Below are 16,975 nucleotides of genomic sequence, written 5' to 3'. Positions count from 1 at the left end.
TTCATAACCATTCAACTCCACACTATCCTCCCACTTGTCAAGAAAGTAGGTCACACACAGCTCTCCATAGCTTCTGCCACAAACTATGCTCAGACTTGCATCAGGCAAACTGGCATTTCTGCTTTCCATAGTATATAGCCGCTGAATACAAGTTGCATCTCTTTACAAACTGAAAAACACTATCGCAACTGATTGAAGTCACACACTTTGCAGCGGACTGCTCGGCAGATACAAACTTTTTATTTATCGCAATAACTTGAATTTTCTGCCTTAAAGTAGGCTCTGGGTTCACTAGACTGACCTAGGTATGGATTTTCTTACGAGGAGAGGTTGAGTAGGTTGGGGCTGTACTCATTAAAAGTTTAGAAGAATGCAAGGCGACCATATTGACTTATAGGGGGCTCAGAGTAGATGCGGAGAAGTTGTGGGAGAGTCTAGAAAGCATAATCTCAGAGTAATACGTCGCACATTTAAGGTAGATATGAGGAGGAATTTCTTCGCAGAGGGTAGATTTTTTTACATGGGAATGTTGGCATCACAGATTGTTCCAGCATTTATTGCATCAACCACATGTATGTATGGAGTCACATGTAATGACGGCAGATTTCTTTCATTAGGGAACAAGATGAGTTTTTACAACAATCGACAATGGTTTTAGTTCCAGATTTTTACTGAATTCAAATTTCACCATCTGCAGTGTTGGGATTTGAACCTGGGACCCTAGAGTACTCTGGATTACTAGTTCAGTGACAATACCTCCCCTGTGGAATTCTTTACCACAAAGAGCTATAGAGGCTGGTTCGATAACTATGTTCAAGGCTGATAATAGCCAGATTTTTAATCAGTAAGGGAATCAAGGGTTATGAGAATAAGGTAGGTAAGTGGCATTGAGGATCATCAGATGAGTCATGATCTCGATGGGCCGAACGACCTACTTCTCTGCCTATGTCTTATGTGTTTCATTTAAGAGCTTTACACAGATTTGAGAATTAGACGACTTGCGCCAGGAATATAATCAGTAAAGAGATAACATTGATGACATATCCTGCATTGCAAACTGACTTACTGCATTCATATCTGTATGCTACAACAAAAATTGCATTTTATTGTCTAGCGTACATCCCAAGGCATAGTCCCAAATATGCTTCACTGTCAACAGTGATAAACGTGGTACTCCGCCAGTTATATTTTATTGTGGATGGACATTTTTAAATAGATCACTGGCAGCTTTCCATTAGACAAAACAACAATTTCATCAGTCCTTCCAATAGTCTTTATTGAAACCCTACTGACAGAGAGATATTGCGATAGTGACGCAGCAAGTTCATGTCTCAGATACTGATATGTTGCAAATAAATAAGTCGACAATATTAGGAGCAAAAATTTAATATCTCCAGGAATCAAAATGCACATTTCTCCTCAAGCTAATTATTTCACTGTAAAACTGCCGAAGTCCAATTAGAATTTTACCTGAGGAGCACCAGGGATGCTGGGGCCTGGGGTCACTGGTTGCGCCATTAGATCATAATCATTACCAGAAGAACCAGCAGCCACATAGGAGTAGGAACCACGGGCCCATGGATCGGCTCGCCAGCGAGTGACAACAGTTTCCTTCGGCTGCAAGGACAAAGAAAAGTAATTAATTAAGTAACAAACCACCTTTCTACTTCAGAACTAAGGATTATTCAGTGGTTGCGTCTTACGGCCATTCCTCAAGAACATTAATTGAAGCATTCTTTAGAAATTCAATCTTCAAAAATTCCAACTGATCATACAATACAGTGAATGGAGATGGGATGAAAGAGAAGTGAATTTCATGCAAACAATAAAGATGGACTGGGAAATAAACGTTTTATTCCTTTGGGACTTCATCTTCTTGTATATTTTTGATCTTCTTCCCCCCCCCTTAATGGACAGGTTTGTCCCACCAGAATAACAGCTTCATACATTTAAGGTCAACCTTGCCTTCCGAATATAGTTGATGGCAACCCAACCAGCCCTCTCCACAGCTGTCAAGGAACGCAAAAGAGGAAGAGAATTTTTCTACATGCTTGCTCAAAATTTGTTTAATTATAAAACAGACAAGTGTGGCATAGCATATATTTGTCACTGTACATCTCAGTTATTAAAGTTGCTAAACACACAGAACATCTCAAGGGTAACATATTATGAGCAGTCCTCATTAATTAGCCAAAACATCAGGTTGACCTGGTTACAGGAATCAGAGGATAACAGTAACATGCTACAAATGGTAACTATGAATACATTTGATTTGTGATATTTAGCACTGTACGTAAAGGGTGAATTTCACAGTCATTCAGAAAGCTGAAAGAAAATAAATCAGCCAAGGAATCTCATACAAGTTTAATTGAAAGCTTTAAAAATAACACATATCATCAATAATTGTGCCAGTGTTATATTATTCTATAAAAAACTTCAATAAAACTTAATATAACAATTTAAGAATGACATGTTTTACACACTATTCAAAGTCCTGGTTTGTGCTTTTCATACACATCTTTAAAATGTAGAGAATTTTTATATTTTGCTTCAACACACAGCTACATGTCTGAAAATGTCAGGATGGGGAGGAAAATGTTCGACTTGCATTATTCTAGAGTATGGAAGTATTGCGTGGAAAGAACCATGGTTTGTACTAGCATTGGGGAGAGAGCAGAGGAGATTAACTGAATAGACAATTCCAGGGATCTGCAAGGAGAGTTGTGTTTGACAGGAGATACTGTAGTCTGGGGCACATCAGCAATGGATGCTATAACATTGATATTAAGGCTGGTCTCAGAACAAGGTCCCACGCTACTGTTAGACTATATCAGCCATGTTTTAATTTGTAGCACTTTCATAAGGTTACAGATTTGAGCCTCTTTGCACAAAATTAAGCACAACATCTAGACTAACACTTAATTGTATAGTACTGATGGGAGCACTTTTTCAAAAATAAACAGCGACTGTAAAATCAACCCAGCCTGCATATCTTTGGATTGTGGGAGGGAAAACTGAGCACCCGGAGGAAACCCACACAGACACAAGGAGAATGTGCAAACTCCAGTTACCCGAGGCAGAATTGAATCCGGGTCCCTAGCGCTGTGAGGCAGGAGAGCTAACCGTGTCCCACCCCACACACTGTTTTACATTGTCAATCTCATCTGGAATTTAATTCCATGTTATATGCATGGCTGTACATTTTACAGAATGCATTTTTTTTAGCATCACTGAACCTTCATGATGTTGCAGCGTTCAAATCAGTGTTCTTCGGTCTATATAGATCATTTCTATGAAATATAAATCAGTCTTTTTTTAAATAAATGTATTTATTAGGTTTTTTTGAACAAGGCATAATTACGGTTATGTACACAGAATAAGAAACACATATATATACACACTATATATAAACACACATTTAGAGGAGAAGGGCACACCCCAACATAAAAAAAATACAATAACATATGAAATGGAATAACTGGTGGGGTATTGTGCACCAGCTCGACAGCGGTAGCTCTGTACATCTGACAAAATTACCCACACCACGTAAGTAGGCGACTGCCTGGGGGGGCGGGGACTGGGGGGGTGGGGGGGGGGGGGGGGGGGGGGGGGGGGGGTGCAAGCACGCCTTTGGGTGCAGGGGAGAAAATCAGTGTGCGATATTTGGCTGTGCTGTGTTGCTGTCGCCCGCCCTTCTCGGATGGGTCTCACTGCCGTCCCACGCTCCGGCTTCTCCATCTCCAGTTTCCTCGTTCCCCGCTCCTGGAGATGTCATGCAAGTTTTGGCAACCTGTCCCCTCCCTCCGGCTCCCGCTTCCCTGCCCCCCGCCGTCCCCCCCCTCCACGGTTCGCCTCCCTCTCCCTAGGTTTAGCTGTCTTCCACCCCCCCCGCCGTGGTTCGCACCTCCCTCCTCAGGTTTAGCCGTTTTCCGCCCCCTCCTCCCTCCCAGTCCACATCTCCCCTACATGCCCCGGCTACCTTCCCCCGACTCACGACCATTTCCCCCTGATTCTTGGCCACCCGGCCACAAACAAGTCCCGGAACAGTTGCATGAATGTCTCCCACGTTCTGTGGAAGCCGTCGTCTGACCCTCGGATGGCGAATTTGATTTTCTCTATTTGGAGAGATTCCGAGAGGTCGGACAGTCAGTCTGCAGCTCTGGGTGGTGCTGCTGACCGGCAGCCAAACAGGATTCTACGGCGGGCGATCAGGGAGGCAAAGGCAAGGGCGTCTGCCCTCCTCCCCAGGAATAGATCTGGCTGGTCTGAAACCCCGAAGATCGCCACTATCGGACATGGCTCCACCGTCACCACTTTGGACATGGCCTCAAAGAAGGCTGTCCAGTACTCCACAAGTCTGGGACAAGACCAGAACATGTGGGCGTGTTTGGCCGGGCCTCTTTGGCACCGTTCACATCTGTCCTCCACCTCCGGGAAGAACCTACTCATACGGGTTCTTGTTAAGTGGGCTCTATGTACCACTTTTAGTTGCGTTAGGCTGAGACTTGTGCACGTGGAGGTGGAGTTGACCCTATGTAGTGCCTCGCTCCAGAGTCCCCACCCTATCTCAATCCCCAGGTCCTCCTCCCATTTCTTTCTTGTTGCATCCAGTACGGTGTCGGCCCTTTCTACCAGTCGGTCATACATGTCGCGGCAGTTTCCTTTATCTAGGATACTTGCGTCTAGTAGGTCTTCCAGTAGTGTCTGTCGTGGCAGTTGGGTGGTACATCCTTGTCTCCTTTTGTAAGAAGTTTTTGAGCTGCAGATACCGTAGTTCGTTCCCCCTGGCTAGCCGAAATTTCTCTAAGTTCATCCAGTGTAGCAATCCTGCCATCAGTGTATAGGTCCCTGACTGTCAGTGTCCCCCCGTCCTGCCTCCACCTTTTGAAGGTGGCGTCAGTCAGTGCTGGTGTGAACCTATGGTTGTTGCAGATGGGAGCTTTGTCTGACATTTTGATCAGGCCAAATTGCTGCGACAGTTGGTTCCAGGATTGGAGGGTGGCTGCCACCACTGGGCTGCTGGAGTGTTTTTTGGGTGGGGATGGGAGTGCTGCCGTGGCGAGGGCCCGGAGGGAGGTCCCCACGCAGGAGGCTTCCTCCGCACGCACCCACTCGGCTTCTGGATCCATCCCCTTACACGCTCGGCTGTTGCCGCCCAGTGGCAGAATTGTAGGTTTGGGAGGGCTAGCACCCCCTGGATTTTGTTTTTTGTAGGACCTTCTTTGGGATCCTAGCATTTTTACCCCCCCCCCCCCCCCCCCCCATACGAATGCCATGATTAGTTTGTCCAGTGCTTTGAAAAAGACCTTGGGGATGTAGATCGGAATGGATCTAAACAGGAAGAGGAACCTGGGCAGTACGTTCATTTTGATCGTCTGGACTCTCCCCGCGAGGGTGAGTGGGAGTGTGTTCCATCTTTGCAAGTCCTTTTTTACTTCCTCCGTCAGACTGGTGAGGTTCTATTTGTGGATCCCTTTCCAGTCATGGGCTATTTGGATCCCCAGGTAGCGGAATTTGTGTCAGGCTTGTTTGAACGGCAGCCCCTTTAGTGCTGCCCCCCCTCCCCCCTCCCTCTTCCCCCTTGCGGGTGTACTGGGAAGATCTCGCTTTTGCTCATGTTGAGTTTGTAGCCCGAGAAGGCTCCAAACTCTTTCAGAAGCGCAATGATTCCGTCCATGCTGCTCTGTGGGTCCGAGATGTAGAGGAGCAGGTCATCTGCACAGAGTGAGACTCTGTGCTCTCTGCCTCCCCTTCGGATCCCCCTCCAATTCTTTGCTGCCCTGAGCACGATTGCTAGCGGTTCGATTGCTAGTGCGACATATAAATCAGTCTTTGTGGAACTTCTGGAACGGTGTAGAAAAACACTGTACTCTGCATGCAGGGCAAGTGAATTGGCCAAGCTAAATTGCAAAACCAATTTGAAAAACTATTCCTTGAAAAACATATGCCCTGTTGACTTTTGAAAAGAGGATGACTCCTCTTAGTAAAGTTGTTCTAATATTGGTTAATTTAAATCTTATGAACTCCTGGGCTAATGCCTAGTCAATTACAGCCCCACTTGACCCAGAGTCGCAACACAATTGAAATGAACAAATGATGGTTGTCTTCCAGCAAACTTCCTTCAGTCTAGGCCTTTCAGATCAAGGATTCTGTTTTCAATTTGTGATAGATTTCATGAGAGAAAGAAAGAGAACAAACGAGAGCAAAAACGAGAAAAAGAGGGGGGGAAAGAGAGAGAGAGAGAGAGAGAGAGAGAGAGAGAGAGAGAGAGTGAGAGAGTGAGAGTGAGAGTGAGTGAGAGAGAGTGTACTTCCGCGGTACTTCCCATGATAATTTAGCAGTACCACTATGTGATGAACAACATCCATTCCTCACCCGCACGCAGGCCAGTGAGGACATGTCCACTTCCTCATCAAAACTCCATTCTTAATACTCTGGAACCACCACAGCCTTAACCGCTGTGAGAGCTTACTGTACTAATTTATGTACGTCTGGATTTGCTTCCTTGGCCTCCGTTAATGAAGTTCTACCAAACACTTCCTCGGAATTATCCTCAGTCTTGAGGATAGTTTCGGCTGCTCTACCATCTGATTGTGGTGCACTTTTAATCTCTGGTGATGAACTTAATTTAGTCATTGCCCTGGTCACCACGCAAGACTGGAAAATATCTGGAAATTGAGCCTGCAACTGTTCTGTCTCTGTATCTTCCCTCGGACCCTCTGTAATCATGAGTGAAGCTATAACCTTCACTCCTGTCAAATCATTCCCCAAAAGTAAGTCTACTCTATCCGCTGGTAATTTCTTAACCCCTCCAATAACTACTGGACCCAACAATAAATCATACTCCCATTATAGAAAATGGAACTGGGATATTACCAACTCTTTCCAAGTTTTACATATGCACCATAGAAAGCATCCTATTTGGCTGCATCACAGCCCGGTGAGGCAACTGTTCGGCCCAAGACCGCAAGTAACTTCAGAGAGTCATGAACACAGCCCAGTCCATCACATAAACCTGCCTCCCATCCATTGACTCCATCTACACCTCCCGCTGCCTGGGGAAAGCAGGCGGCATAATCAAAGACCATTCCCACCCGGCTTACTAACTCTTCCAACTTCTTCCATTGGGCAGGAGATTCAAAAGTCTGAGAACACGCACGAACAGACTCAAAAACAGCTCCTTCCCCACTGTTACCAGACTCCTAAACAACCCTCTTATGGACTGACCTGATTTAACACTACACCCTGTATGCTTCACCCGATGCCAGTGTTTATGTAGTTACATTGTGTACCTTGTGTTGCCCTATTATATATTTCCTTTATTTTGTTTTCATGTACTGAATGATCTGTTGAGCTGCTCGCAGAAAAATACTTTTCACTGTCCCTCGGTACACGTGATAATAAACAAAATCCAAATCCAAATATAATCTCCACTTATCCCATTCACTAATAACCTAGATTTCATTGAGATCTCTGGTGGAAAACAAATCCCTTTCCAGTAAGAGAGTTTGCATAGCACCTGTGTCCCTTAAAATAGTTATGGGTTGAGCTACATTGTTTGATGAAAATGGAGTAATCTTCCTCTTAGAGAAGAATCCTGCATATCTCTCATCCAACTCATTCATCATACCTGCTCCCACATCAGTGTTTATATGTGCTCCCACATCAGGATTTATCTCAGGTCTCCCAGTTCCAGTTAGAGCTACAGTTTGCCCTGAAGTATTCTCCACTTTTGTTCCCTTTTCAGGTTACTCCTTATGAACCCCAACAAGTCCCATGAACGTTCCTCACAACTTCCAATGTGCTGAACAAACGTGTCCTACTTTACTACAGTATCCTTTAGAGAATTATGTGGATGACGGAACAAAGGTTTAAATTCATGTATCAGCTCATAATCGTCAGCCATTATTGCTGCTTGCCTCATGGTCATCACCCTTTGGTCTTGAACACGGGTTAGTTCAGAAGCTAGATTGGGCGGCATGGTGTTGCAGTGGTCAACACTGCTGCCTCACAGCGCCAAGGACCTAGATTTGATCCCGGCCCCGGGTCGCCACCCGTGTGGAGTTTGCACATCCTCCCTGTGTTTGCGTGGGTGTCACCCCCACAACACAAAGATCTGCAGAGGAGGCGTCTTGGCCACGCTAAATTTCCCCTTAGAATTAGATACTGAAAAAAAAAATCACAGAAGGTGGAAAATTCTTCTAAGAGAATGACACCTCAGAGCCTCGTAGGTAGTTTCAACTCCCAATGCTCTTCCAAACCATTACAATTGTTCTGCCTAACCCTTTCAAATTCAGCATAAATCTGTCCTGGCTGCCTCCTTTCTGAAGCTTTTGCATATATGCCTCGGAACTAATTCATGTGCACCCAGAATAGCCTTTTTCAACACGTCATAATCCTTAGACACCCCTTCTGACAGGGAAGCATACACTTTCTGTACCCGCCCAGCAATTTGCTTTGCATGGGTAATGTCCACTTTTATTTTGGCCACTCCATTTGGGTTGCTATTTTCTCAAATGCCCTAAAAAATATTTCTACTTCATGTTTTGAAATTTTAGGAGGGAAAACGTAAACATATGGCCACTGGGTTCCATTCTAGGATTCAGCTCCCCTCTAGCTGTTGGCAGCTCCTTTTTAATTTCTAGTGCCTCAAGCTGGAACTCTCACTCTCTTTTGCTTTTTTCTCTCTATAATTCCAAACTCATTTCAATTCCCATTTGAAAAGTTCTTTCACTTTCTTTTGCTGCATTTCCATTTCATAGAAAAGAATCACAGAATCCCAAAAGTCTAGGAGGCCATTCGGCCCATCAAGTTTGTACCAACCCTCCGAAAGAGCCCACGCCCCTGCCTAATCCCCGACTCACCTTTTGGTCACGAAGTAGCAATTTAGCATGGCCAATCCACCTAGCCTGCAGACCGTTGGACTGTGAGGGGAAACTGGAGCATCCGGAGGAAATCGACAGACATGGGGAGAATGTGCAAATTTCACAGACAGTCACCCAAGGCTGGAATTGAACCTGGTGTTGAGAGATAGCAGCGCTACCCACCGATTTATTTTTCTATTCTTTTTAATTCCCTCTCATGCTCGAACTGCAATCGAATTTCCTCCAGTTCGATTTCCCCACCAGAAAATGTATTTGATGCTACACTACTTTGTGGGCTCTCCTGTGTTTCTAGCATCTCGTTCAACTTCAAATGATGAGCAATCGCTTTAATTGTCTCTACCTTCCTGACTTTATCTGGTATCTCTTTTTAATTCACCTGCCAATTTTCTTAGCTTGACATTTTGAAGCCCTTTTAAGTAAAAAAAAAGGCAACTTACATCTGAAGAAAAACTGTAGCAGTTTGCAGAGCTATTCTGGCATACCGCTACAAACCTGGGGTCTCCTTTTAATTTATGCTGCAAGCCAAACATCGCTGTCTCCCATTGCAAAGATCCAAAATCCACAAGTTACGTAACAATCCCCTGGGCTAGTGCACGGTCAATTCCAACCCCACTTGACCCAGAGTCACAATACAACGTAAACTTAACAAATACTTCTTAGAAAAACACCCTTGGCAGCCGGTAACTAGTTACCAGGTTTGTAGATTTAAACAATAATAACTATAATTAAATATGCAGAAAATGCAACTCATTAACTATTACCCAATTCTGACCACCCACCTGCTCCAACTCAACCCATCCTCTATACACACACACACAAACACAGAGGGGGAAAAAAAAAGAGTGCTGTAACACCTTCCTTCAGTCTCTTTCGAAGTTTCTACTTTCAGTCTGTAATGATAGGATCGGATGATCCTTTCCTTGGGACTCTGTAAACCATCCCACTCGGATAGGACCCAATTACTGCCCGTTGTCGGGCAGAATACGGCCTTTTGCTAATTTATTGGCCACCGGCCAACCAATCATACCAAATCCCTCAATCTCTCTCGGCTGCCAGGAAGTCTGAGTTCTGTCATTCAAAAGCTAGCGCAGTGCACTATTTTGTAACTTTTGAGCTCCTCAATTCCTCTGCTCAGTATACGTCCATTAAACATCCATGGATCAAAAAATGCTAATGGCAAAAGAAATGGGAAATAGCGGAACAAGGGAATCAACAGGACAGGCCAATTCCATGCTATATATATGGCTGTACATTTTGCACAGAATGCATTTTTTTTTATTGTCACTGAACCTTCATGAAGTTGCGGGGGTCTAATCTGTATTCTACAGTCTATACAGAACGTTTGAAAATAAATTAGTCTTTGTGCAACTTCTGGAACTGTGCAGAAAAACCTACTTAAAAATATACAGCCTTTTTACATGCAATAACTTTTGAAAAGAGGATGACCCCTCTTAGAAAAGCTGTTCTCATATTGGTTGATCTAAATCTCAACAGGCCAGAAGTAATGCATAGTGTTTCAAAAACGGGGCATACACGCTAATGCGTAACAGATGACCCTAACTGTAACACCCCACACCTATGAATAGCTTGGTTCAGAAGTAATGATATTCAGTAATAATGATGGTCCACATTCTTCTCACATGGATTTCAAAAGACAGTCAAATTTTAACATACATGGATTAACAGCAATAATTAAGCTAATTACTAAGGCATGGCTAAATTTTAACCAGGTTTAACCAATGATTAGCAAATCATAACATGGTTGATTTACTCAAATTTCCTGCCAACGGTTGAACCTAATGTTGGTCAGCACAATTACAATCAATTTGTTTTGCCATGCATAACCACAGCAATGGAAACAGCTACCCCTGTTATCCTGACAAACAGAGAGCAATGATGGATCAGTACAGAGGATTGCAAACATGTTTCAAATGTATGCTATGCTCCCTCCCTCACATTAAAATGAGTGCATTATTACAAAAGGTACAAAGGTGTGGCATATAGACAATGTCCCCTGTAGGCTGTGTAGCAACCAAAACGCCCCCCCCCCCCCCCCCCCCACACAGCTGGTTTCTTCAAGTTATTGTGCACATGCAAGTGTGCAAAAAAGGATAAATCTGCCGCAGACTTACATAAATCACAAGTGGACTCAAATAGGAGGGAAGATTGCATATGCATAGTGAAAATATTAGAGTGGATAGACTGGACGTTTTTGCAACTACAATTAGACAGGGCACCTAAATAATGTTGCTAAGATGTGAGAGGGAAGGGAACGGGCAGCGTGCTACATCATATTTAATAGCAGTGATTGCAGTTCTACCCAGTAGGGTGAGCAGCCACCAATGTGTGGATCCAATTTGGGGAGACACATTTCAAAAATTTGCATGGCGTAGATAGACAACATTGCAGAGTGAGAATAAATGACTCTTCCTGTCACCTGAAAAAAGTGACACAAAATAGCTACTTTACAGTAGCTCATAATCCTATATTCATGCTGCAGAAGCAGTTTCCGACTAGAAATTCCCACATTGGTGAAGAATAAGTCGCTGAATGTTTTGAGGGTGCCCCTGCAGAGACATAGGAGTATCTAACAAGCGATGGAACTTTATGCCAATGTTCAGCATACTTTGAAACCCCGTTCCTCGCTGTTTGATAAGATTTTCAGTCTTGACCAAAATGGTGAAAACTTCCACAGGAGAATACAGCAGCAGACCTGATGACAAAAAATATATATACACTGATAAATATACATTGTGATAAGATTTCCAGGTGGCATTTTAATAGATTTACCAAAGCGGATGTAACAGTAGACTATTCTACGTAGAACTATTTATGAATTAATGTCCACTCACCAGTGATCTGGACCCTGGGGTAGATGCGTGGACTTCAGGAATATTTTCCAATCTTTTCCTCCAGCCATAAGAGATTCATTTTCATGCCAAAATGAAATGTTTTGAGTAAAACATTTTGCTTTATTTTGGCTTGCCCTTTCATCATGTGTGGTTTGATAAAACTTGACACTTTATTCACGCATCTTAAATTATCCAGCATTTGTCCTTCTTTCTGGTCGCGATGTAGCTATTGTCAACAAAGAAATTTAACACCTGGCTGAATGGTTGACACAATGCAGAAGTTTTGACTGGAAGTAACTTGTTCATCATGGTTTCCTTCCAAATTGCAGTTAGGGCAGAAACACAAGACTTTGTGCTGGTTATCATGCATCTGAATAAGCAAAGGATCTTATTGGGGCTGCTGTATTTAAAATACGGCAACCACCTTTTAATGAGGTGTCTTAGGGTACCATTTGTTGGCAGCTCTCAGGGCTGTGGGTTTATTGCTAAAGGGTTTTTGACAGTTGTAACTTTAATTATCAGTCCCGCTCAGTTACAAAACAAAAAATCAGTTCCCGCCCTTCTACAAAAATCATCTTTCCCCTCACCCCTTGCTGGGTTCTCTCCCCCCCCCCCCCCCCCCCACCCCCTTGCTGGGGTCTCTCTCACCCCCCCCCCCCTTGCTATTTCCTCGGAAATTAACACCAGAATTAATAAAGCATCAAAATATTTATACTGCAGTATGTTACAAAGTCTGAAGTTATGTTTAAAAACAGTCAAGCTGAAGTTTCAAAGCCCTCCTTTCTGTCTTTTCAGCCAGCCCACCCCACACCACCTTTCCACCGAGAAAGACACATTAGAAAATTAAATCACATCAAGCAATCTTAGCATCTTTATACCTGTGGTACTGCACTGCTGCCAAATATTCCTTTCAGGATGGCTAGACAGCGACCGACAATGACATCATCACTAATGTTCTCCATTATCCCGGCAGCCTCTCCAGCCACGAGAGCCAAAAGGATTGGTGCTGGTAATGGACAAATTAACAATGAAAAGAATTGCAACCACATGCCCGTGGTTACTCAAAGCAAGTTCCATATTTTATGCAACTACAGAGCAACTGCAGCATTCGTGGATTTAATATGTGTCCAACTATTTAACTTTAGTCTAATTAACAATATACATTTCCAGGAAAAGGGAATCAAAGCGGGCATAATAGGGCCAGAAAGCAGAAGATGGATCCAAATGTGTCTGGAAATGTTGAACATTAAAAGAAGCATGTTTTATTCCCAAGAGTGTTGATTTAGAATGTAAATAAGCAGAGACAATTGGTCACATTGAAAAACAAAGCTCTTGTTGCTGTTGGACTGTAGCTACAGATGTTTTAGTATTAACAAACATTATTTTACATCAACTGAAGCTCTGCCACAACACAATATGCGGAACATGATTCGTAAAACCATTTATAAAATGCAGCATCTAGTTGGGATAGTCAGAGAACTTTATAAGTAATGAACCACATATTTAAATAGCATTGCACAGAAATTGGAGGACTGAAATGATCATCGCACTGTATCAAAGGAGAAACTCAAAGGTGCAGCTGCTTAATAATTGCTACCGTCTAAATTAAAGCCCAGATCAAGCAGGATTAGGGACTGCAACAGAAACATCATAGGGTAATTACTGGGAGGGTATGGGGAACTAAAATTGTGACTACAAAGTGTAGGCATGTCTTATCTTGCTCAGCAGAACATAACCTTTACCAGCAAATTCAAGCATGGATCCCATTCTCTGTGGGGCCACGTTTGAAGATTTACATTAATTGTTCCTGCTCCACTGCAATCCCATGCACTCGCCCACACACAAAAAAAATCAGTTGTGATGTTATGCATAAATTACTTTAAAGAAAATGTTAAAACTGATCATAAACTGCGATTGTTAAATAAATTAAAATTATTCCAAAGTATTAAAAAAATAAGGATAATTGTGATCAATTATTTCAAATTAAGCATTAGCAAAGGAAGCAATGGTTAGATTTTACTGGCTCACTCCTGGGATTTGTTTCTGGTGTCCGACTGATCCTGCTAAAACCATGATTCCATTAATTTTTACTGTACATACAGAACATTAGAGTATCCAATTCTTTTTTTTCCCAATTAAGGAATAAATTAACATGGTCAAATCACTTACCCTGCGCATCTTTTTGGGTTGTGGGGGTGGGACCTACGCAGACACGGGGAGAATGTGTATACTCCACACGGACAGTGACCCAGGGCCAGATCAAACCCGGGTGCTTGGCGCCGTAAAGCAGCAGTGCTGATCTACTGTGCTGCCCCAGAACATTAATGTATCAAGTGCAAGAACCATAATTTCAAAAAGATAATTTATTTTAGTTTTAATACTTCATATCAGACAACATAGAGAAGATTCTTTTCAGTCTGAGGGGAGAAAAAGTAGCAAAACAATTGCTTTTACTGAGCTGGACTGAAAATTTGGTAAATTTGCTTTTGAAATTTAAATCATTTTGTGGTTCTTAATGAAAATAAAACAAATTAAATTACCAAAAGTTAGATTAAGTTCTACAGCAGGTAAAAAGATGGAATTTATTTCCCTTGGAAAACATTTAACAACAGATGTTTATAGAAAAATATTGAAAAGATTCTGGAACTTGCCTAGATTACGTAAAGAAGCAGTCTGCCATAAAGTAATTATTTAACTTGTTGCAGGGGAGATCCATGTAGCCAATGGATGTCTAGAATCCAAAACCCTGCTTTGACAGCAAATACAGCAAACCCTAGGTGCATTCATGAAGCCACTTGCAATACATTTACCATGAGTGGAATTTAGGTTTGGGGATTGAATTTAAACAGGAGATTGGTGCTAGCAGGGTGTGCACCAGGCCAACATATAGATGATTGCCTTGTCATGCAAAAGGAACTTATAACAGAGATTCCATGTAATTGAAAACATAAAATTTATGTAATTTGATCTTACATAGTTGAGAACATTTTTACTGATTCTACCCCTCTGTCCAGCATTGACCGGAGCTACATTTTGAATTACAACTTCAAATAATATGCATTTGACACGGAGCTGCATGGACTCCATCTCTTAAAATATTTATTCAAAATGATGCTTAAAATGGATTTTGCTGGTGGGTGAAATGCCATGGGGGCAAACATTCCAGGAATTATTTTGAATAATCTGCAGGTCTGCTGGGCATGAAAACTTGAAGACTGAGCCATAAATGTCAGATTTTGCAATGCTTAACGTTTAATTTAGACAGCAAGTCCTTGACTATCAAATACAAACTAGGCAACCCGTATCACCCAAATTACAACTTTGACAGTTCCACAAATGTCTATGGTCTGTAGTTTGCGGCATGCAAATGAAAATGAGATTATAAACGAGATTATAAAGATTACAATTGTTCAAGTGCAAAATAAATTTAATTTGCTCTTCTTCATCATCAGAAAGTAAATAAGTGCTGCTAAAGTTATATCATGTTTAATTATTCTTTCTTGTCAAAAAAAGCGTAGTAAATAATTTCTGGTATTCATACCTTTGTAAAGGTTCCAAAAAAGGAACAATTCTCCCCGACTGGCAGTCGTACTTCCAACATGACCAAAGAGATTTACACTGGGGTCCCAGAATACACGATCAAAACATAATACAACCTGTAGGGAGAATATTAACAGATCACAAATTATTTATTCTCGATATGTTTCAATCCATGACGGTACATCTGCAGTTACCCAACTACAACACTCAAGTGACCAATCAGATTCACTGTAATTTTCCATGGAGATGCTTCAGTGGGCCAAAATAAATCAAAAAGGAAAACCAAGCAGCAACACTATCACTCTACACAGACGCTTCAAAAATCTTTCCTGCATTTTTGATTATTCGATTAATGTTTTTACAAGGACCATGACTGGTCTCTCAATTCCAGAGGGCCAAGCTTAGCAGGGACTTACCTTGTTGAGATTTCCAAAGCCCATACGCTGAATGGCAGACGTTTTCCACTCAGGAAGGGGAGGCACAAACTGAACCGCTGGTGGCTGCTGTTTCAATACACCCAGCGGGAGAGTACATAAAACTGCATCACACTTGTAAATGAACGTCTGACTGTTTGAACGAGTATTCTGAGCAATGACTTCACATCCTGAAAAATATTTTATGCATTCGTGCTATTACATAGCTGTAAAGGACATAGGGAGTAACAAAACCAGAAAAAATTAATAAAAATAACTGCTCAGTTACTCAGGATCGCAGTCAGAAGTGTAATAAATCTTCTAATACCAATATTATAATTTTCTTTCTGCATGCAGTCAACTGCAAAACATCCCACTGTACATTCTAGGCATAGAAGCTGTAATGCCCCTGATCTGGTTACAAAAGTTTACTTTACCTTAGTTCACAGCAGGACTTCCATTAGCTTTCAATTAATAATTTACTTTGGAGCTCTAGCCAAAGAATGGAGTTAGAGTAAGGTAAAATTAGAAAGGTACAAATTATCCAAAATAGGATTTTTTATTATTTTTTTTTAAATGACTTTGTAAAACAGGAAAAGAAACGACAAGAAACAATGTTACAAGAAACAATGGCTTATGGCTTTCAATTCAGAAACTAGAATTTCAAATCCAGTCTTAGTGATTCATAATAGAATCCCTACAGTGCAGGAGGCGGCCATTAGGCCCAATGATTCTCCACCAACCCTCTGAAAGAGCACCCCACCTAGTTTCACTCTTCTGCCCTTTCCCCGTTGTTATGGGAGGGAGATTAGGAAACAGGTCCAGAAATGGGATCGAAGTTATAGCAGGCAATTTAGGGGTTCAGCAGATGGAGGGGGAAAATAAGCTAGCACAGAGTCAAAGAGATGAGGGCGTTCAAAAAGGAAATGGGGAGGGTACAGGTCCAACATGTTCCGTCTAGGGTAATAGGAAGGAGTAACAAACCCAGAGAACTATAGATGACCAGAGACATTCAGGATACGATGAGATGGAAAAAAGGCTTTCAGCAAGTATAAGGGGAGAAAATCAACGGAGGCATTAGGAGTACAGAAAACGCAGGATGGAGTTTAAGAAAGCATTTAGGAGAGCAGAGACGGGAAATGAAAAAGATCTGGTTGGTAAAAATAGGAAAAATCCCAAGATATTCTATAAATATATCAATGGGAAGAGGGTAACAACTAGGGACCAAGGGAGAAATCTATGGGTGAGCAAGAGGACATTGGTAGGGTGTTGAACAGAAACTTCA

The 16,975-nt window shown here is 42.2% G+C and overlaps 1 protein-coding gene across 3 annotated transcripts in view; it reads right to left on the bottom strand.

Moving 5' to 3' along the window:
* Positions 1 to 16,975, bottom strand: part of kdm1a (lysine (K)-specific demethylase 1a) — a 98,008-nt gene that overhangs the window by 16,874 nt on the left and 64,159 nt on the right. For all 3 annotated transcript variants that reach the window (XM_038796790.1, XM_038796781.1, XM_038796773.1), the window contains exons 17-20: positions 15,694 to 15,881; positions 15,279 to 15,393; positions 12,616 to 12,743; positions 1,471 to 1,617 (exon numbers count right to left, since the gene is read on the bottom strand). In XM_038796790.1, the coding sequence (XP_038652718.1) occupies positions 1,471 to 1,617; positions 12,616 to 12,743; positions 15,279 to 15,393; positions 15,694 to 15,881 (578 nt within the window). The remainder of the gene's footprint in view (positions 1 to 1,470; positions 1,618 to 12,615; positions 12,744 to 15,278; positions 15,394 to 15,693; positions 15,882 to 16,975) is intronic.

This window comes from Scyliorhinus canicula, chromosome 1, assembly GCF_902713615.1.
Source record: "Scyliorhinus canicula chromosome 1, sScyCan1.1, whole genome shotgun sequence".
Classification (NCBI taxonomy): Eukaryota; Metazoa; Chordata; class Chondrichthyes; order Carcharhiniformes; family Scyliorhinidae; genus Scyliorhinus; species Scyliorhinus canicula.
This window is presented reverse-complemented; position numbering and strand designations above follow the sequence as displayed.